This window comes from Lissotriton helveticus, chromosome 3_2 (genome assembly GCF_964261635.1).
Source record: "Lissotriton helveticus chromosome 3_2, aLisHel1.1, whole genome shotgun sequence".
Lineage (NCBI taxonomy): Eukaryota > Metazoa > Chordata > Amphibia > Caudata > Salamandridae > Lissotriton > Lissotriton helveticus.
In genome coordinates, this window is record NC_136062.1 from 191,431,315 (window position 1) to 191,453,090 (window position 21,776).

Consider the following 21,776-nt stretch of genomic DNA (forward strand, 5'->3'; position numbering starts at 1 on the left):
AACTTCGCCCCCTATCAAATGTTGTACTGAAGCCCACCAACAAACCCCTCGTAGTAGTAGTTCTGAAAGTTTCATAACACCCCACCTAACATCGTAAAGGAGGGTAAAAAAGCGACTGCCAAATATTATTTCGCATTTTCATAAAACTAAATAAAACTAAAGTATTTCTTTGGGGTGAATGTGTTCAAAGGTTCGGATTCAAGGCTAACTCATCCCATGCCCCTCCCAACATGGCTGCTGATATTGCCCGGTGACTATTTCACGCGTGCGATCTTCTAAGCCCCATTAATGATGGCGCTGTAGTCGTACCGAGGAAAAGGGGGGAGCCCACTGCTCTAGGCGGTCTGATTGGGAGAGAGGTTCGGTGGTTGCACGTTACGTGCTTGCGTGACGCCGGAGCCCCTTTGTTGACTCAGCAGCGGCTCCGTTTTGTATTTCGGCAGGGACGTACCTTGGGAGATTTTTATGTGAGACCCTGAAATCTAGGGAGGGTGGGGGGGTGTTGGGCGGCCAACTCGAGCGTGCGAGGCTGGAAGAACATTTAGTGGTGAATAGCGTCTGCCGCTTCCTTGTGCGCATGCGCCATATTGGAGACCCGTGAGGTGAAGGAGGGGGGAGTCTCTATACTTTCCTCATGCGCAGAACATCCCCAAACGAGCTCTACACAGCGAGGGGTGCTGGAAACATCGCGAGAGTTGGAGCAGTCAGCGAGAGCCGGGGCGCCTAATCCGCTGACACGCGATACTGCGCGCGAGCCCCGGAAAGAGACGGGGGGTGGCCGGTGCAAGTGTCCGGACTTGACATATCGCTCACGGTGACCAGGTGCGGGTAGTGCGGCCGGCGCCGCGAGGAGCCACCCGCGGGCCTCGGAGGGCGCGCTGTCACAGGCCTCTCCCCGGCCCGCAGTCGCCATGGACTCGGACGAGGGCTACAACTACGAGTTCGACGAGGACGAGGAGTGTAGCGAGGACAGCGCAGAGGAGGAGCCGGAGGACGAACACCTTGATTTGGGCGTAGTGGAGCCTGGCTTGGGCAGTGGTGAGAGGGACGGACTGGAACCTGGCGGAGTCAGTGGCGTTGGGGGCAGTGCACTGGGTCCAGGCCACGACGAGGAGGATTATCGCTACGAAGTGTTGACGGCTGAACAGATCCTTCAGCACATGGTGGAGTGTATCCGGGAGGTGAACGAGGTCATACAGGTGAGTAGTGGGGTCACAAGGTAGAGTTGAAGGGGCATGCGAGTGACTGTGCCAGAGCTTAAAGAATATTACGGGGGCAGGGGTGTTTTATGCTGGTAAACTCCGATTAGGAGAGAGAAGGGACTGAGTGTGACTGTGATCGTGAAAAGTGATGCTTCATAACATAAGGAAGAGATGCGGATCGGAATTTGAAGATAATAGTGAACAGTGATTCCTCATAAGGGAGAGATTAGGATCAGCGTTTGGAGATGATAGTGAACGGCAATACCTCATAAGGGAAATATGAGTGCAGAGTTTTAAGCTGATGGTGAACGGGGATGCCACCCAGGTGATGAGGAGCAGAGTTTAAAGATGACAGAGCAGGAGGTGGATGGTGAAGAGACTAATATGTTAAGTCTCTTGCGTGAATCGCCTGCAGAATATTTTTTTTCAGAGTAGCTGGCAGTATATTTGTAACAGCCCAAGGCTGCAGATCGCGAAGAGGCGTAGATATCGTAAATTGCTTTGTAGTCTGGTTCATTAGCGGCAACTTTTAAATTCAGCTTACTTAAATGAAACACTTAATCCCTTTAACCAGTTCAGGCAGTGCCTACTGCTGTTTACTGTTTCTCAACCACTCATTTCCTTAATATTTAAACGACCTTCTATGTCACGAGATCCGCTACTGACAGCGTGACTTCGAGTCTTATTTGCACTCGTAAGATTCTCCCACTGTCCATCACATGGTCTTGCGGATTTTGGTCACCTGAACCACCTTGTATACTTTTCATGTGCACTACCCATCACGGTCATGTTACTTCTTGTTCAACCACTTTAAGAAATATTTCTAAAGCTACTCTACAAAGCAGCGAAGTTAATGCCACCTCAGAATTACAGCATAGGGTGTCGTCTGGAGAGATATGGCTATTCTTAATTGGTCCCTTAATCCAGAGACCCAGCTACACCTGACAGTTCTTGTCTCTGGTCCAGCACACGCGGAAGGTGGGAATTTATATGCTCAGGAATCGAAGTCGCGGAGCGTAACTGGTCTGCTTAGGACCTTGCATGTCTTTTGCAGTACCACACAAGTAATTACTGTAAACAGCCGAATTCTTGATATCAACGATTTGTGATATTTATCCAGTTTTGGTTGTTTACATGCTGGAGAATAATTATTACATTTGAGGTTAAATAGCAACCTCGTGCTCCTGGGATTAGTTGAAAACTCCCCTCGCTGGATAAACCAGTCATCGTTCTTTTATAGAAGCACACTAATTTAATACATTAGGAAAAAACGATTTTAGGAGCATCTTATGTGTCTTTTCTTCACGCCGCAGTGTCATATACTTTGAGTTCAGGGTATAATAGGTATCTATGCAGAGTGAAGCAGAACTAGTAGATACATTTTGTGTATACCTCGAATCAGTGTTTGTATCTATTCTGGGGTGCAGGGCTTATACTTCATCAAACTTGGATGTGTGAGACTCTTGGTAAGGAAGATACATTATTTGTACATGGCATAGGTGGGTTTGCGAGTAAGTCTTTAGGACACATTTTGGTTATCCTGCGGAAAAAGTTGGCCTGTGGGTATAGCTGGGAAGTTAATTCAAGGGGAGAGTCTCAATAGGCTGAAAGACTGGAATCTTGATACATTTACAGGATCTTTTAGTAATGCATTCTTCTAGTTGGCATAAAGAGTTTCTGCTTATTATGCCTGTCAACCTGCTGAGAGTTGGAGAAGAAGGGTGGGAGTGACTGGTGAGGTTTAAAATTGTTTAGCAAAGTTTGATGTGATATAACAGGGAGAGTGCACACTGGGTTAAGCAAGCCATCTCTCAATTCTCCATTTGCTGTGTGGAAGGGGGCGGGGGGCATTTTTACATATGTTCAGTACATGACCGTGGTTGTTTATCAACACCAGTTGAAAGGCTAAATAAAATGGCCCTCGACTGTCTTAGCTGGAGACTTAAATCTACAAAAAACTTATTTTGGTTATCGTCTTCACGGAAATCTTGGTGGTGGTGGTGGTGTGATTGTGGTTCAGATCAGTCCTTGGCACTGCTACTAAAGTCCCTGGTCATAAATATCTGTACCTTTTTCTAAAACTTTAATAGATTTTTTGACCTCAAATTAGGGTACGTGCTGGTTTTCTGCATTGCACGCTGGAATGGCGGGTGAAACTTTAGCACAGTCTGAGGTGATAAATCCCCTTTATATTGGATTATTTGTGCAAGGTCTCTTGATAGTGACATTCTGTTAGCGCCAACACCACCCATGTAGTATCTGCTCGGATTTAGGATTGTATGTCTACTCCACCAGTTGTAATATGAATATATACAGATTGTCAACATCTGCATACTGTTGATAGCTTGCGAAAAGTATTTGTCCTGTCAAGATGCGTTTTTTTCCTTTAAAAAAAAAAAAAAAATCTGGTTCTATCTTATTGTTGATTGAGTTTTAAGGCCTGATTAAGTGTTTGATAGTCAGCGATATTCTGTTACAAACGTGAGGGATATCCCGTCCGCCGTACCACAACTCCATTATATCCTACGGAACTTGCAATATGGCGGACGGCATATCCATCACGCTTTTTTTTTTTTACATTTATTTTTATTAAAATTTTAAAACATAAAGAAACAAGGCAATACAATCGTTACAAATGGTGAAGCGTCCTGCGGGAAGGAAAGCACACCACTTTGGTACAGTCAACAATACAGGATGGGGGAGAGCAAGGGGAAATTGCAAATCAGGAGGCATTTTAGCTGAAACAGTAGTAGGAATGTCGGGTCAGGGGGAAGGTGGAGTGGTCTCGACATGTGTGAAGGGCGGTGTACATATTTCACCTCGATAGGAGTTCCACTGGCCCCAGGCTTTCCCCCATTTTCGGGGCCTGCCACGTATGTTGTCTTCTCTCATACACCAGTCCATGTTTTCCTTCCATACCAGAACAGTGGGTGGCCTCTGAGAACCCCACTATTGCGCAATATCTCTCTTGGCAATCATATTCCCGAGGGTCACCCACTGAGTCTGGGCCACATCATAGTCAGTCGGCTCCCAAACATTCAACAAACATCTCCTAGCTTCAGGCAACAACGCAACACCCGTGACCTCTTCCATAACCGCATGTACTCGGTTCTAATAACGCACAACCGCCAGGCACTCCCAGAGTATGTGAAGGAAAGTGCCCAGTAGACCGCATCCACGCCTACACATCCCGTCCGAGGAATACCCCATACTAATAAGGCGAGGACCAGTCGCATAGATCCGGTGGAGGATTTTAAGCTGCACAAACCGGAGACGAGCCGGAATTGCAACCTCCTTCGGTGTCAAGATGCGTTTGATGCAAAATTAAGCTTGTTTTGTTTAATAAGAATGAACACTCGTTCAGAAAGCAATTTAAGACTTGGCTTTTCACTCTTTAAGGTGTTCTCTCCTAACCTTCGGACTTTCATTTCGCTTATAGCGCCGGGACACTCCCTAAAGTAGTCGCATGCTTTAGACATCTCTTCATTCATTCAGGTCTGAGAAGGATTGTTATGAAGTGCTGTACCTTCGATTACATCAAGCCTACCAGAATTGAAATTTCATGAATGACTAACAAAGCTGTCTGCAGATTATTGGGATACAAATGGATTATTCAAAAACTAATTTGAGAGAAGACTGAAGACACTTTCCTTATTATCCATACTTTATTTTGCCTTTTCCATACTGAGATGTATTTGAACATATGTTTTTCTTGTATAATCACTATTAGTTTTTGTCTGCCAGTGCATTTTTTCAATTTGTGACTGCCAATACTCTATTTGAGTCAGTCTGTTTTTTACCACATGGTCCTTTGCTGACTAGCCAATTCTCAAGATAATTATTTTCTCTTACACTTTAACATTTCAATTATTTCAGCCCTTTGGGTCCCTTCAAATCTTATAGAAGGCTTACTTCCCTCCCTGTGATGCATTTACCATTATTGAATATTTTTTCTTCATACATGTGTGGTTTATACGATGGATACTAAAGCAGTGGTCTCCAACCTCTTCTATGGTGAGCCCTTAGTTTGATCTATTAAAATTGTCAAGAGTTACTAACAGCTATATTACATTTTACAGTATGTATCACATCAAACAGTCACTTTAAGTAAGCTTGCATTTTTTCAAGTAGAAGATACTCTACCCTTCTTTCTCAGCCTTGTCGTCTCATGCATAGTATGATTGATAATATAGGGTCTGGTTAACTGCCAGTTGGCAGGTGGCTACCCTGCATAGTTATTGGTCATGTTGTAGGCTCTATGCTGCCAGTCATTCTGCATGTTGATTACAGGGCTTTGCCATCGGTTTGTCTGGCGGCTACTTCACTGGTCTGCTGCTGAGTTGTTCTCTCTTCTGCTCTGTTACCCAGACAGTGAAATGTGCAGGCTGGGCTGTATGAAGAAGAGCTCCTTACTTTCAGCTGGTGAGGTTCTGACAAGCATCCGACCTACTCCTGCTCTGATACGATACAGGCAATACAAATTTTCGGAGTTTCATGAATGAAAAAAACCCAACTGTGCCTTTTCGCTCTACAGCCATGTGACATGGTGTCATTCTCATTCCCCCTCTAGGGTTACTAGTGACTTGCTTAATTATAGAGTCCTTGTCCAGGTACCCAGTGTATCTGGACGGGCCAACCTTGAAACTAAGATAGCTCGTTGGTTGTTATGGGTATCCTAAAATATATATTGTTTAAGGTGCCCAGAAGTTTTTATTTTTTTATTACAAGGACACATTTGAAAGGTTAAAAATAGAAACTCTGAGAATAACAAACATCCCTCATTCCCCCACTGACTTTGTCAGAGATCTTCGTCTGCCCATGAACCAATTTGGTTCCTCCTTTCCCCACGTTTTAACAAAGGACTGTTTGCGGGCATTATTTATCTGGTACGACACATTGATTCATAAATCTAAGGTTACAATTCTCACACGACACAAAACTCTAGTGCAAATGCTATAGAAGCTAGCCGGATGAATATGCCTATTTTTGGTGTTGCACACTTGTCCTGCTCGGTGTACAGTGATCACAGAATGTTGTACTAAGATGTGCAATGGCTACTTATTTTGCTAACCGCATATCTTTCTCAGTCCCACAGATGACCGAAAACATAGAGACCCTAATGCGTCAGAATATTTATGGCATGCTTGAAAGGTTAGAATGAACATCTCTCAGCCTGAAATTTTCACAGTGAGTGAATAAAAGACCAAGAGAGTAGAATTTGGACAGGATCCTTCCTAGGTCCTGATGAAAGCCCAAGACTCTTTTGAGGAGTTGGCTGAGACATGTTTGGGACTCCATAGCTAATAACCCTCATTAACTGTGTGTGTGGCTCTGTGTGTGTGTGGATGTGTGTGTGTGTGTGTGTGTGGCTCTGTGTGTGTGGCTCTGTGTGTGTGGCTCTGTGTGTGTGGCTCTGTGTGTGTGGCTCTGTGTGTGTGGCTCTGTGTGTGTGGCTCTGTGTGTGTGGCTCTGTGTGTGTGGCTGTGTGTGTGTGTGGCGCTGTGTGTGTGTGGCTCTGTGTGTGTGTGGCTCTGTGTGTGTGTGGCTCTGTGTGTGTGTGGCTCTGTGTGTGTGTGGCTCTGTGTGTGTGGCTCTGTGTGTGTGTGGCTCTGTGTGTGTGTGGCTCTGTGTGTGTGTGGCTCTGTGTGTGTGTGGCTCTGTGTGTGTGTGGCTCTGTGTGTGTGTGGCTCTGTGTGTGTGTGTGGCTCTGTGTGTGTGTGTGTGTGGCTCTGTGTGTGTGTGTGTGTGGCTCTGTGTGTGTGTGTGTGTGGCTCTGTGTGTGTGTGTGTGTGGCTCTGTGTGTGTGTGTGTGTGGCTCTGTGTGTGTGTGTGTGTGTGGCTCTGTGTGTGTGTGTGTGTGGCTCTGTGTGTGTGTGTGTGTGGCTCTGTGTGTGTGTGTGGGGCTGTGTGTGTGTGGGGCTGTGTGTGTGTGTGTGGGGCTCTGTGTGTGTGTGTGTGGGGCTCTGTGTGTGGGGCTCTGTGTGTGTGGCTCTGTGTGTGTGTGTGTGTGTGGCTCTGTGTGTGTGTGTGTGTGTGGCTCTGTGTGTGTGTGGCTCTGTGTGTGTGTGGCTCTGTGTGTGTGGGGCTCTGTGTGTGTGTGTGTGGGGCTCTGTGTGTGTGTGTGTGTGGGGCTCTGTGTGTGTGTGTGTGGGGCTCTGTGTGTGTGTGTGTGGGGCTCTGTGTGTGTGGGGCTCTGTGTGTGTGTGTGTGGGGCTCTGTGTGTGTGTGTGTGGGGCTCTGTGTGTGTGTGTGTGGGGCTCTGTGTGTGTGTGTGTGTGGGGCTCTGTGTGTGTGTGTGTGGGGCTCTGTGTGTGTGTGTGTGGGGCTCTGTGTGTGTGTGTGTGTGGGGCTCTGTGTGTGTGTGTGTGTGGGGCTCTGTGTGTGTGTGTGTGGGGCTCTGTGTGTGTGTGTGGCTCTGTGTGTGTGTGTGGCTCTGTGTGTGTGTGTGGCTCTGTGTGTGTGTGTGGCTCTGTGTGTGTGTGTGGCTCTGTGTGTGTGTGGCTCTGTGTGTGTGTGTGGCTCTGTGTGTGTGTGGCTCTGTGTGTGTGTGGCTCTGTGTGTGTGTGGCTCTGTGTGTGTGTGGCTCTGTGTGTGTGTGGCTCTGTGTGTGTGTGGCTCTGTGTGTGTGTGGCTCTGTGTGTGTGTGGCTCTGTGTGTGTGTGGCTCTGTGTGTGTGTGTGGCTCTGTGTGTGGCTCTGTGTGTGTGTGTGGCTCTGTGTGTGGCGCTGTGTGTGTGTGGCGCTGTGTGTGTGTGGCGCTGTGTGTGTGTGGCGCTGTGTGTGTGTGGCGCTGTGTGTGTGTGGCGCTGTGTGTGTGTGGCGCTGTGTGTGTGTGGCGCTGTGTGTGTGTGGCGCTGTGTGTGTGTGGCGCTGTGTGTGTGTGGCGCTGTGTGTGTGTGGCGCTGTGTGTGTGTGTGTGGCGCTGTGTGTGTGTGTGTGGCGCTGTGTGTGTGTGTGGCGCAGTGTGTGTGTGTGGCGCAGTGTGTGTGTGTGGCGCAGTGTGTGTGTGTGTGGCGCAGTGTGTGTGTGTGGCGCAGTGTGTGTGTGTGGCGCAGTGTGTGTGTGTGGCGCAGTGTGTGTGTGTGGCGCAGTGTGTGTGTGTGGCGCTGTGTGTGTGTGTGTGTGTGTGGCGCTGTGTGTGTGTGTGTGTGTGTGTGTGTGGCGCTGTGTGTGTGTGTGTGTGGCTCTGTGTGTGTGTGTGGCGCTGTGTGTGTGTGGCGCTGTGTGTGTGTGGCGCTGTGTGTGTGTGGCGCTGTGTGTGTGTGGCGCTGTGTGTGTGTGGCGCTGTGTGTGTGTGGCGCTGTGTGTGTGTGGCGCTGTGTGTGTGTGGCGCTGTGTGTGTGTGGCGCTGTGTGTGTGTGGCGCTGTGTGTGTGTGGCGCTGTGTGTGTGTGTGTGGCGCTGTGTGTGTGTGTGGCGCAGTGTGTGTGTGTGGCGCAGTGTGTGTGTGTGGCGCAGTGTGTGTGTGTGTGGCGCAGTGTGTGTGTGTGGCGCAGTGTGTGTGTGTGGCGCAGTGTGTGTGTGTGGCGCAGTGTGTGTGTGTGGCGCAGTGTGTGTGTGTGGCGCTGTGTGTGTGTGTGTGTGTGTGGCGCTGTGTGTGTGTGTGTGTGTGTGTGTGTGGCGCTGTGTGTGTGTGTGTGTGGCGCTGTGTGTGTGTGGCGCTGTGTGTGTGTGTGTGGCGCAGTGTGTGTGTGTGTGGCGCTGTGTGTGTGTGTGTGGCGCTGTGTGTGTGTGTGTGGCGCAGTGTGTGTGTGTGTGGCGCAGTGTGTGTGTGTGTGTGGCGCAGTGTGTGTGTGTGTGTGGCGCAGTGTGTGTGTGTGTGGCGCAGTGTGTGTGTGTGTGGCGCAGTGTGTGTGTGTGTGGCGCAGTGTGTGTGTGTGTGGCGCAGTGTGTGTGTGTGTGGCGCAGTGTGTGTGTGTGTGGCGCAGTGTGTGTGTGTGTGGCGCAGTGTGTGTGTGTGTGGCGCAGTGTGTGTGTGTGTGGCGCAGTGTGTGTGTGTGTGGCGCAGTGTGTGTGGCGCAGTGTGTGTGTGGCGCAGTGTGTGTGTGGCGCAGTGTGTGTGTGGCGCAGTGTGTGTGTGGCGCAGTGTGTGTGTGGCGCAGTGTGTGTGTGGCGCAGTGTGTGTGTGGCGCAGTGTGTGTGTGGCGCAGTGTGTGTGTGTGTGGCGCTGTGTGTGTGTGTGTGTGGCGCTGTGTGTGTGTGTGTGGCGCTGTGTGTGTGTGTGTGTGGCGCTGTGTGTGTGTGTGTGTGGCGCTGTGTGTGTGTGTGGCGCTGTGTGTGTGTGGCGCTGTGTGTGTGTGTGTGGCGCTGTGTGTGTGTGTGTGGCGCTGTGTGTGTGTGTGTGGCGCTGTGTGTGTGTGTGTGGCGCTGTGTGTGTGTGTGTGGCGCTGTGTGTGTGTGTGTGGCGCTGTGTGTGTGTGTGTGGCGCTGTGTGTGTGTGTGTGTGGCGCTGTGTGTGTGTGTGTGGCGCTGTGTGTGTGTGTGTGGCGCTGTGTGTGTGTGTGTGGCGCAGTGTGTGTGTGTGTGGCGCAGTGTGTGTGTGTGTGGCGCAGTGTGTGTGTGTGTGGCGCTGTGTGTGTGTGTGTGTGGCGCTGTGTGTGTGTGTGTGTGGCGCTGTGTGTGTGTGTGTGTGGCGCTGTGTGTGTGTGTGTGGCGCTGTGTGTGTGTGTGTGGCGCTGTGTGTGTGGCGCTGTGTGTGTGTGTGTGGCGCTGTGTGTGTGTGTGTGGCTGTGTGTGTGTGTGTGTGTGTGTGTGTAGCTTTTTTTGTAGGTGGCTCTATGTGTGGGTGGTTCTGTGTTTGTGCAGGTGGCTCTATGTGTGTGCAGGTGGCTCTGTCTGTGTGTGCAGGTGGCTCTGTCTGTGTGGGTGGCTCTGTGTCCGCGAATACTCTCTACTACTCTCTAATGCTCACCTATTGCCATTGTAAATGACAATACCATTTATTTATGTTTAAAAAAAAATGAAAAAAAATGTCATGAACAATGCCAATAGCTCTACCTTTTAATAATGCCAAGACCATTGCAGTGTAAATGCGTGTTAAACTTGGGTACATTTATAATATGTGTATTCTTGTTGATTACTTTTTGGGAAAGCATACACTCTCCATTCAGTCACCCTGAGTTGATGTTGGGAACAAGCCAATAAGAAAAGTCTTTAAGTCTGATTGGTTGACTGGACAAAGTTATGTCTGATGCCGGATGTCTGATTTGTTTATTATGAAAAGTTATGGCAAAGGCAGTAGGCTTTGTTTATTTATTGTAAAGCATTTGTTAAAACCAGTAGGCCTTTGGTGGTTATTGCACTATGTTACAGGCTAAAGACTGGTGTTTTGTTACTGGAAATTGAACAGATTACTCTAGTAGGGTAGAAGTTTTGCATTTATTTCCTCCTTCGGGCAAACTCTGGGGATAAAAGATTTTGACTGTGGTTAACACATTTTGTGATTTATTGTATATTGTTTTGTCAACTATAATTTTGCATGTATTTGTAATTTTATATTTGTAAATGTGATGTACTATGTGGATTCCTGTAGGCCTGTGTTGGTGTCAAGCCAGTGTTAAAAATGATATAGGTTAATTGTGGTTTGGTTTTGTCCGATATCCGAGGTTTTATCACATTATTATTAATGTTGGTAGTCTGCAGGCGGGTATTTTGTTACATAGAATCTCACAGATTAATTAGTGTAATGAGCAAGGGTTTTGGTATTGGTGACCCACCCACCCAAACAAACTGTGTGGACAGAAGATGTGTTTTGTGATATTTTATCACTTTATACCTGTTAGCGGCCTTGTTGGGAAAGCTTAAGCTCAATACAGTAAGTCTGCGTTGGTTATGGTGGCAAGCCAATGATAAAGGCCATACACCACCTTATTTCCTTGGAAATATATATACCATCTGCAATATTGCTTATCTGTTTATTATGAAGAGGTATGACTTGGGCAGTACGCCTCATTTATTTATCATGAAATGCATATTTTAAAGCCAATAGGCCTGCAAGGGTGAATTATTGATTGCACCATGTTGAAACCTGCAGGCGTATTTTGTTACAGCCTACATACATGTCTCTTTTTACATGAAAACTCACAATGTAGCTTTGTAGGCAAGCATTTTGGTTTTGATTATCCACTTTGGCAAACCCAAGTGGTAGATTTGCATTGTAATAATTTCTTGATAGTATGAGTGCCCTTCAGTGCCAAGGCTGGTAAGCCTGTTTGCATTTACAATTTTTCCTTTAATTTATTTACTTAAAAAAAATTGTTTCCTTTTTATACCCATGTAAACTTACAGTAGCTGTGTCTGAGACATCATGTCACTCATTAATAGGAGGAGACTTCTTGAGACATTAAAAACATATCAGTTTGGGACATCCAACAAACTGTATGCCATACATTTTAATACAGGATATCTAACAATGATCACATAGCTTTTGCACAATACCCTTGGAAGTTGCTTTCCCGAGTAAACTCCCTCTCCCTGTGGTTTCGTGCAGGTAGGTGTGTCTCCGGGTTTAACCTACCCCCCATCATCTTGTTTTTCCCTTTCTGCAGCCCTGCGCCTAAGCTAGGCCTGTTATGATTCCCAAATATTCAGTTGTCTGCAGTGTATCTACATGAGGGCATTGTAATTGTCTGACTGTGTATTGCAATACGATAAGTCTGTGAACCACTCCGATAAAGTAGGCAATGGACCTTTCATCCATTGCATAGCAATTCACCTTTTTGCAAGTAATCTGCCAAGTGCTACCAATCTTCGGGATGCCCTAGACACAGCTTTGTCATATCCCAGGAGAGTTACTAATGGTGTTTCAGGTAAAGGTGACTCCGACATGTCTAGCAGTGCCTCGAATACTGCTGCCTAAAAAATGCGGGTACCAGAACAGTCCCAAGCTAGATTAGTGAAATTGGTCCCACATCTCATACAACTGTCATCTGTGAAGGTATTTGAAAAACAGAATAGCAGTATGACTACCACTCCTCTGTTAGGTCAACAGTTCGTCCTGGCATGACTTAGTCTGTGCAGGGTTGCTCTCGGTCCTTGTGAGTGTAAAATGTTGAGATTCCTTGATGTGGTGACTGGGCCTGTATTAAGTGTCAGTGAGGTTAACTCCTGTTGCTTTGTCATCTCCTCCCAGCAATGTGCGCAGCAACTGTCTTACTCAGTAATAATGGTATTTGATGAGCAGTGATGTCTCTGGTGCTTGTGTTTGCATCTGTTCCCAGGTGCATCTTATGTTTAACGTGCGCAGTGCATGCGTAATTGCCTTTTCTTCGTCCAGTGGAAACTAGCTGCACCACTCTGCAGGTAACTGTAGGGAATAAAGGTGTGTAATCTTCTGTGTGTCTGCGGTCTTTCTTAATTGATACCTGGTGATCTCTACGGGGTCAATGACATGGAACAACCGTTGTTGTTTGGATAGTAAATATTGTGGGAGAGCGAGTGGGCTCCTCTTATCTCTTTCCAAATACAAATGTGGCAGTTCACGTAGGCAGTGTATCCAATAATAAGCAGGATTTGCTGTACTGCACAGTAATATGTTTCAAGGCCTGGGGTATTGAGCCCACCCCATGAGTAGGGATTTACCAATATCTCCCATTGTACGCGGGGGTTTGTTTTCCCGCCCAAGCCAGTTAGATTAGTTGAGTGCGAAGAATAAGGAATAGTGACATCAGTAATAGGATCGGTATATTAACAAAGAAGAATAAAAAGCGCAGTAGAACTATAATTTTCATAAGTGCAATACGCCCCAGTAGAGAGAGTGGAAGCCAAATCTATTTCTCGATCGCTTCCGTGAGTCGCTGCACTGCCCGACCAAGTTTTCGCGCATAACCTACTTCCGGATCAGTGTGTACCTGGAACCCCTAGAAGCTTATGGGATCAGTAGTCCACATTAAGGAGTATCCCATCTGAATAGGAGAAGTATTAGCAGTGTGAGGGAATAGATGTGATTTATTCCAGTCCAAGAGTTGTATATAGTGCAAACTAGACCCAAGACATCGGGTATCGGGGCGCTTTACGTGAGCACCAGTTTCGTTAGATATACACATTCATTTTTGTTAGGCACAGGGAGATTAAATGAATTGCTAGGAATCACAGGATGTTGAGCGTCGTTGCCGAGACTCTAAGCTGGTTCCCCAGCTTCGAGGTCGACCGCTCTAGCTCTAGCCGTAAGGCTACCTCCTCTCCCCCGTTTATGGTTAGGCCTAAGAGGCAGCCTAATCTCTCCACCTCTTGTAGGATTCGTGTTCAGATATCGTTGGGGTTCCACATATACAATAGTGTGTCTTCTGCATATGTGGATTTTATTAAATTGTAGTGTGGAAATCTTATGCCTTGGTGTGCATGGTATTGGCGCATGCTTAGGGCTCTTCCAACAAATCGTATAGCAGCGAAGAGAGCAGACATACCTGTCTAGTTCCTCTTGTGATCGCGATTGGGGTTGATAGTAAGCCAGTCACGTGTATGAACGCTACCGATTCCGCATATAATACATCAACCAATTTTATAAACCTGTCACAAACACCCACGTGCCTCAACACCGCCAGCAATAATTTCCACTCAACTGACTCAAATACTTTCTCCGCATCTAAAAAAACTTCTGCTGTTCGGACTTTTGGGTCTATTCTGGTAATAGCGCAAACAGAGTATGTAAATTATTTGTGAGAACGACCAGGTACAAACCCTGACTGCTCTGGTCCACGAATCGTGGGAGCAGAGGGGCCAGTCTACTCTCTAAGATTTTAGCAAAGCTTTTCGTGGCGATATAACGAAAAGGCAATGGTCTATATGAGGAGTATTGCTCAGGTGGTTTACCAGGTTTTAATAGAGTAATCAACATAGTTTCTCGCATGGCTGGGAGCATAATGCCCTCTAGTCATTTCTTCAGAGGTTGACTAGGTGTGAGATTAGCAGTTCCTGATATGCCTTGTAGGAGGCAACTGTAAGGTTGTCTGAGCCGGGTGCATTATTATTGTGCATGTCTTTCAACGCAGCGTTGATCTCGGTTGGGCGAAGGGGTGCCATCAACCGCTCTTTGTGGGCGTTAGTCACTTCATTGCGATGTGAGCTAAATAATCCTCTGCAGATTCTTCTGTGTGGGAGCGTCGTGTGTTCCATGTAATAATTGAAGAATCCTTCAAAAATCTGTGGTGCAAAACACACTTGCGTTCCGCTGTTATCTTTTAGCAATAATACATCATTACCCTCCCTTTCATGCGAGTCATGGCAGCTAGTGTGCAGTTAGGCCTCTCGCCTTCTCCGTATACTCAAGGTGTTGCATATTTCCCTAAGTGTGTTTTCTCGGATTGCGCCAACTCGTTGTATTAGTCTATCATTTCCCTGATCTGTGCTAACTCCCTAGGCTCTGGCACTCAGTGTTGCACACTCTAATGCAGCCAGTTCCCTTTCTAATTTCAGCATTAGATCCCTTTGTTTCGAGATGGTTATGCCAGGAATATAAGCCATGAATGCTTCCCAGATGGTGGCCATGTGGGTGACACTCCTAAGATTGGTGTAGAAATAATAGTCTATCACTTGCACAAGTTCTTGTGGAACACTCTGTCTAGTAGTGAGTATTGCTGGAATTGCCAAGTGAAGGCCCTAGGTTGCTTGTCTCCGGTCATCAGTCAAGTCTTACCTTTGAGTGTTCCGAGTATTTGCATGGCAAATGTTCGCAAGCGCCTATAAAGTAGCCTATCCAATAGTTCTCTCTTTGTAAAAGTTAGTTTTTGTTGTTGCCCCCTTCGGACTGTTAAATTACTTCTAGCACAAGAAATTTAAGTTGTGAAACATTGTGTCTTTTCTCTATAAAGTGTGTAGCAACAGTAGATTTAGTTGCTACACACTTTAAATTTCAGTTACATTTCTTGTGCTAGAAGTAATTAAACAGTCCGAAGGGGGCAACAACAAAAACAAACTTTTACAAAGAGAGAACTATTGGATACGTTACCTGTGCACGATGCAGCCCAATGGGCTCAATGACAGAATGGAGTTTCTTTGTTATCTCTGACATTATGGCTTAAGTTTTTCAAATAATGCAATTCATTTATTTACCTGGCAAAAGGGATATGTAACAAACTTGTAATATTGTGCATTGTTTTTCAAAGTGTCTAAACATTGCAGGTCAAGAGCTTTGATCAGACTACATGCTTATATACGTTCAGTTTTTTACACAGTATGCACTTTCTAACCCCACGGGAACACACTATCCCGTGTCACTACGGTACACCCTTCACACAGACAACCTCTTCAAGATGGCGCTGATACCGCCCAGTTACACCGAGTCCTATTTCCGCGTTTAACTGCACTCGAGACTTCAGGTTCCGGACGCCACTAACTTTATTAACAACTGCGCTCACGCGTCGCACACAACCGTTTGGATTATACTTGCACACCATCATGGGTTATCGGGAGCCGCATGCACTTTTATAACTTCCCAAAACAGTAAGTACCCCATTGGGAGGGCCCTCTTTATTTAATTTTGGTACAATCAAGAATTGTTTGGTTTAATCCAACGTTTGTATTTTTTTTCTATAGAGACCACACATCCTCGAGTACCCGCGGCAAACATGAGACACACTTCTTCTAAATTAGCGATTCACTTCACACCGTCACTTTTATTCATGCACGTCACCTCATTTTGTTCAACGCTCACCAATCACCGATCGCGGAACCCTTAGATTTTCATACTCAGGATGACAAGACTTTTATGGATCAGAGTCACACCGATTCACCCGATTCTAATCACGTCGCGGTCATGTTAGATATACTGCATGGCTCCTTCACCAATACATTAGAACGTTATCGTGTTGATAGACGGCAGTCATCGTTTTAACCACACTTCACTTTATGCCCGCCCAGTTATGATCACCGTACGCTATATTTTTCGCCTGCAATTCATCGCTCATCCACCAGCATGTTTTGAACACCACTGCGTTTTACCATTGACTTGCATGATCATACACAGGCACACTGGCAACACAAGCCATGTAAGAATTGCATTATTTCATTTTATTTAATGACTTAGTGGGAATCTTCTTGCAAGGACCAAGCAAACGTATCATTTTTCAGAATATTCCTCTGATGAAGGGCAGAACTCATGCCCGAAATGCATTGGGACCGATCTGCAACAGGGATGAATGTTGCCTTAAAGCTTTGAGGCTTTCATTGTTAAACCACTTCAGATGACCCTCGCTGATCGCTTGACATTGATGTTTTGCTACCAGCAATGAACATTAAAACTGATGGTTGATCATTAAAACGAATGACAACGTATTTTGGTGTACCTTAAAGTTTATTATCTTTACATATTGGAATAAACCAATCCTTTGGTTCTTCACGCTGTGCACTGGGGGACAGCTCCTATGTAGAAGTTGCACCTATATTGATCTCTTGGAAACACTGGTTGGAATGGAAAGTGAAGCCCCAGGAGCACGCGACACTCACTTCCTGTGAATTTACCTTTGAGAAAAACGCGGTAGTGCGTGTCCCGTCCACATTGTATTTACCAGACGCACACTCAGACAGTAGCAATACCGAGAGTATAAAGGAACCGCCTCACCTGTCAGAAGGGCACACAGTTACGCAGGTGATGTGCGGTTTGCCATCCTTCTGTGGGGTGATGTGTGCCGCTCCACGGGAATTATGCGCTGAACAGCCACCTTCCAGACAGGTCTCTGCGGGCGTGATAGAACAGGCAGCACCGGTCAGAGGTGATAATACCGCCTTTTCAGTGTCCTGGTTTCGTTCTAAATTTTCGTCTGGTCCTGGCCTGATGACTATCTCGCGTTCTGTGGGCTGCTGTTGTCCAGGCTAGACTTGCCTATCTGATGAAGCCGGTCTTTGGTGCTTTGATGTGAGTGAGCCCCACAGACCGCTGTGAGTGCCAGACAGACTCTGACGGGTTGCAGCTCTCCCAGCCTGACTAAGGGGTGCAGCATCGGTCCTCCACTGGGCTCTGTGCCCGCCCTGTCACACTGCCCTTCATGCTCGGCGCTGGGCCCCGCAGCGTGGAACTGGTTATTTAGTTGCAGTTTGGCTGCTTCTCATTCCCAGGCCCGACAGACTGAAATAAAGCTCGCTTTGAGCTCTTCAAGCTGACGGTACGCCACTCCCCCGCCCTGCTCTCAGCACTGTTTCTACACGTCGCAGTCATCCTCGAGAGCATCCCTGTCCGATGCCTGCAGCCAGCTCTACCTCTTCTGTGCTCCGGCTGTCTACCAGGGGGTCTGCCTGGAACAATTCATTGATCGTCTTTTTGTTCTTTATATCACCTGTACACTCACCTCCCACAGGTCTGCTGCCCTCGGCCCTGTCTCCTGTTAATACCTGCAGTGCAAGGCTACCATCCGCCCACAATAAAGCAAAACTATTCAGACTATACTTGTTTCATGTGGAAATAATGATTATTGGGCCTTCAGTGAAATATAGGTTCAGTTAACTTGCATCTAATCCAGCTGGTCAGAGGCAGGTGAATAGGAGCTGACTTGTGTAGAAAGGGCAGGCGTAGGCTGTAAATTGTTGTCAGAAGAACTTTATTCTTCGGTGGAACATATCACCCCATACAACTCATTAAGCCTCCCCCAACAGACGCCTTTAGAATACCACCCCCAACACTCTCAGGAGATAAGTATCTGGGTAGAATACTATGTGCATATCATTTCACGCAGGATAATACCACACCCAAGCCGGAGGACATCACAACTTGTTTTAAGATAGTCATATCATACGACTCGCGTGAGTCTTCTACAGCAAGCAATTATCCTGTATATCGGCAAACCATCCTTGGAACTTATAGTTGATTGGCAAAGAGGCCCCTTCATTTGTGTATGCAGGCAGTCAGATCACTCACCCTGCAGACCCAAATTTGACTGAAAGGTTCCACTGCCTCAGATGTGCTGTGACCGGGTCCAGCATGGGGGTTGTACACCAATGTCTCCTTCCCTTAATCAGAGCTTTATCCTGAGAATTAAGATGGGCCATATGTCCCTTGGACATAGTAGCAACATTTGGGCAGATTTACCATTCTTTCACACAATGCATTGCAGCAAGGAACACCTTCCTGCACAAAATACAATCTCTAGAGGCATATTCCTTCCATGTGTTCTGCAAAATGCAGTACACATGCAAAGAGGAATTAGCGAGGAGAAATAAAGATATTTCTCCTCGTTAAGCCCCTGTTGGTATGCGCACCATTTTGGCTAAAACCCAGGTTCACAAGTCTTTGTAAATTTGGGTTTGCATAAAAATGCATGTGTGGAAACATGGGAATGCCCATGCTCCACACATATAACACCAACCTGGTTGCAAAGTAACACAAGGCAGGGATATATTCTGCATTGTTACTTTGTATGTACTAAAAATTACAAAAGGCCGCAAACTCACCCATATTAGCAATGTGTGGCCTAGCAATTCCCAGTTAAGGACTTGCGTTGACTTCCGATGACTTGCATTACACAAGGACAACGCAAGTCCATAGGGAATCTTCCCCATATTTGCTATCCCAACTGTTGTTGATGTCGAAAATCACCATTTTTTTGCATGTTCTTTACAGATTTTATTTGCTACACAATAATAATAATACTTCTAATAATAATGCAATTCGTAGAGTGCATGCCTACTACTTGTGAATTATCCCAGTAGTGGGATAATAACTTCGGGGAGAGAAACACATTGCCTTTACAGCTGAAGAGGTTTAACCGGATCCAAAGAGCCTGCTCTTCAGTTTCTTCCTGAAAAGAGTTTCAGGAGGGGGGAATGGGGGGCTAGGCGGTTTCTAGCCAGGATAGTGATTCAGATTTTTGAAGCAAGATGACTGAAGGCGCAGCCTCCAGTTCTGACTCTTTAAATTTTTTGGATGAATGCTTGTCTTCCGTCTAGAAACGTAAGGTTTTTCGGTGGAACATAAGTAGCGATCATTGACTTTAGGTACGCAGGGCCTTGAGAGGCGAGAGACCTATATCAGAAACATAGAGCCTTGAACGCAACTCTGCTTTATTGCCAGCAAGGGCAGTTTTCTCAAAGCAGTGCTGATGAAGGTACGCTTGGGGAGTCTGAACAGTGCCCTGGCAGCTGTTTCTGGATCTGTTGAAGCCTGTACAAACAGGACAGGGATATGCCCAAGTGGAGGACATTACAGTAGTACATTTTTGTTTAGGTATCTCAATAGCCCAAAACCTTTCCCTGAGAGAGCATTGATCTGGGCATTAAAGAAGAGTTTATTAACGAACCAGATGCCCAAATGTTTGAGCTTGAGAGGTGGTAAAGGACCAAGTCTATCAGGCCACCATGCATTGGACCAGATATCGATGTGCTTGCCCAGGACCAATACCCCCGTCTTCCCTGCATTCAATTTTAAGCAGTTTAGGTCCATCCAGGCAGCTACCTCAGCAGACAAGAGCCGAGGGAAGACTCTCATAGAATATTCTTTTTAACCTAAATTTGATAGCTTTTGGGCAGACTGTCATATTTGACTTTTCAGTGAGTCCACTGTAACATTTGCACTGTGTGCACATGTGGTGTAAAAGTTATACACCCAATGTGGGCAGTATTAAGACACTTACTTCCCACATGTTATATGAAGCCAAGTATATGAGTTAAGAACTAGTCATGTTAGATTTTGGCTTAGGTTGCAGTGCTAACATTTATTTTAGAGGCCTTTTAGCAGCAGGATTCAACTGCATAATGTTCAGTTTTAAAGCATGTAAGTTGTGAACACTTGCATATTTAAGAGAAATGAGCTAAAACTGGGCCTTTTTTCAGGGAACCACTTCCGCAACAAATATGTCTATGCTCCTTCATAAGCCACCTTTTTAGGCCCACGCCTACCAGATGATACAGCTGTCAAGTGTGCCTACGACTTCTTGTGGGCATTAAGAAAGCTTCTCTGGGAATGCATTTTGCCCATTGCTTACTACTGGCATTGTGGTTTGTAACTGTGTTGCGTGTGTTCTACTTGCTGTCTTTATTTGCCTTAGACTATCCAGCTTGAGTTTGTCCCTCCTGTGAGCATTCCTTTTTTAAGTCTTACCTGGCGTTCGCAGCGTGCATGCGCTGCCCTCGCCATGTGAGGGCTTCTTGGAATCAATATGATTACAGAAGCTCGCTTTCTGCTCCGCCCGTGTTTTCCATTGGTGCGCATCATTTTGCGTCACCAATTATGCAAAACCGGGTTTTACGATTGTCCAGGAGGCTTTTTAGTCCCTCCTGGTTACCACCCTGTCCACTTTTGGCCCTGCCCACCGGGATTGGATCTTTTACTTGCAGCGGGAGACCGTGTCTCTTAATTAGCCACTAAGGACTTTTTTTTATTTTCTTTCTGAGCTACACTCACAACGTGCTCTTTTTTTTTTTTTTTTAAAGAGCAATGCTCTTTAAATTTTAAATACGGTCTGTTCACCCCTTTCCTCCCCCGCTGCAGGCGCTGTCGTAATTAAAAATAATATGGTCTCATAGACGTTGAACTCTTTCCTGATTACACTATTTTCTTTGGCGCCTCAAAATAAGAAGCTCATTGTAAAGGCAATTATAACGCAGTTACTCTAAAAATGAAACAACCTATCCAACACGGTGACTCCATGTTCGCTGCCCATCTGTCTGATGCGCTTCTGCGCCCATGCAACAGTGTATGCCCTATAAAAGCAATGAAACAATATAACTATGGAACTCTAAAAAAAAAATTGTGTTAAAACATTGTGTAAACACATTGGGTGTCTGGCTGGTGGTTGTGGATGTAAAAAGTGAGCAAGGTTTCATATGTGGATGCGATTTATCTGCCAGCCGCAGACATCCAACCCAAAATGTCCCCCGCCGGGAGAAGTTTTTTTTTCTCTTTTAGGGAGGTGTTCGCGATGTTAATGCCTTCCTCTGTGTGGGGAGTAGGACTTATGTCCCCTGTCACCTAGCGACGCGTCTGTCTTGCTCCCAAAGACACCGGACCAGTCTGGTGCCTCTGGCTACCGGCTCCGGGGGCTCCCCAAGCTGGCCTCCTCCTACGGCGGGCGGCAGTACACCGTCTTCTGTCCCCGGGTGAACTGAAGGAGCGGCTGGAGACCGTGGCTGGGGTCCCAGCCAAGCTGCAGAGGCTCAGCTACCTGGACGAAGGTGGGATTTTTTGGGGGGGAAAGGGCTACATGGCATTTGTAGGTAGTAGGGTCAGTGTGGTTTAAAATGTATGAGATCGCTCGGAGTTTCCGAAACTATTTCAAAGGTTGTTTCAGAACTTTAATGCACTGTGTTGATCTAATGTGGCAGCAGACAAGGCGTAGTTTCCACTGGACCCAGAGTTCTCGGGTTGTTCGGTGCCCGGGGACAGTAGCATATGTTGTCTACCTTCATCCTTTGCATTCTAGTGCTGTACAATTCAATCCCCCTTTATAAATGTAGGCATACATGTCCTAAAACGCATAGGAGAAGGGACTGGATGAGCTGAGCTGTTCACTCAGAGTATGGTACCAGCGCCTCTTCACAGCTAGGAAGCGCTTTATAAGTACGCACGCCACCACACCATATTGTGCCATACTTGGGGGCTACAGATCTCCGCAAGTGCTCACCTCAGTGTGACCCAGTGCACATCATGATTA

The 21,776-nt window shown here is 46.5% G+C and overlaps 1 protein-coding gene across 2 annotated transcripts in view; it reads left to right on the forward strand.

Annotated features, from left to right (window-relative positions):
* The first annotated feature begins 395 nt into the window (after positions 1-395).
* The window catches only part of ARIH1 (ariadne RBR E3 ubiquitin protein ligase 1), a 501,132-nt gene continuing 479,751 nt past the window's right edge, over positions 396-21,776 (forward strand). The window contains exon 1 of one of the 2 annotated variants that reach the window (XM_078685029.1): positions 396-1,199. In XM_078685029.1, the coding sequence (XP_078541155.1) occupies positions 912-1,199 (288 nt within the window). In that variant the 5' untranslated portion in view covers positions 396-911. The remainder of the gene's footprint in view (positions 1,200-21,776) is intronic. The other variant, XM_078685030.1, reaches the window with a different exon arrangement.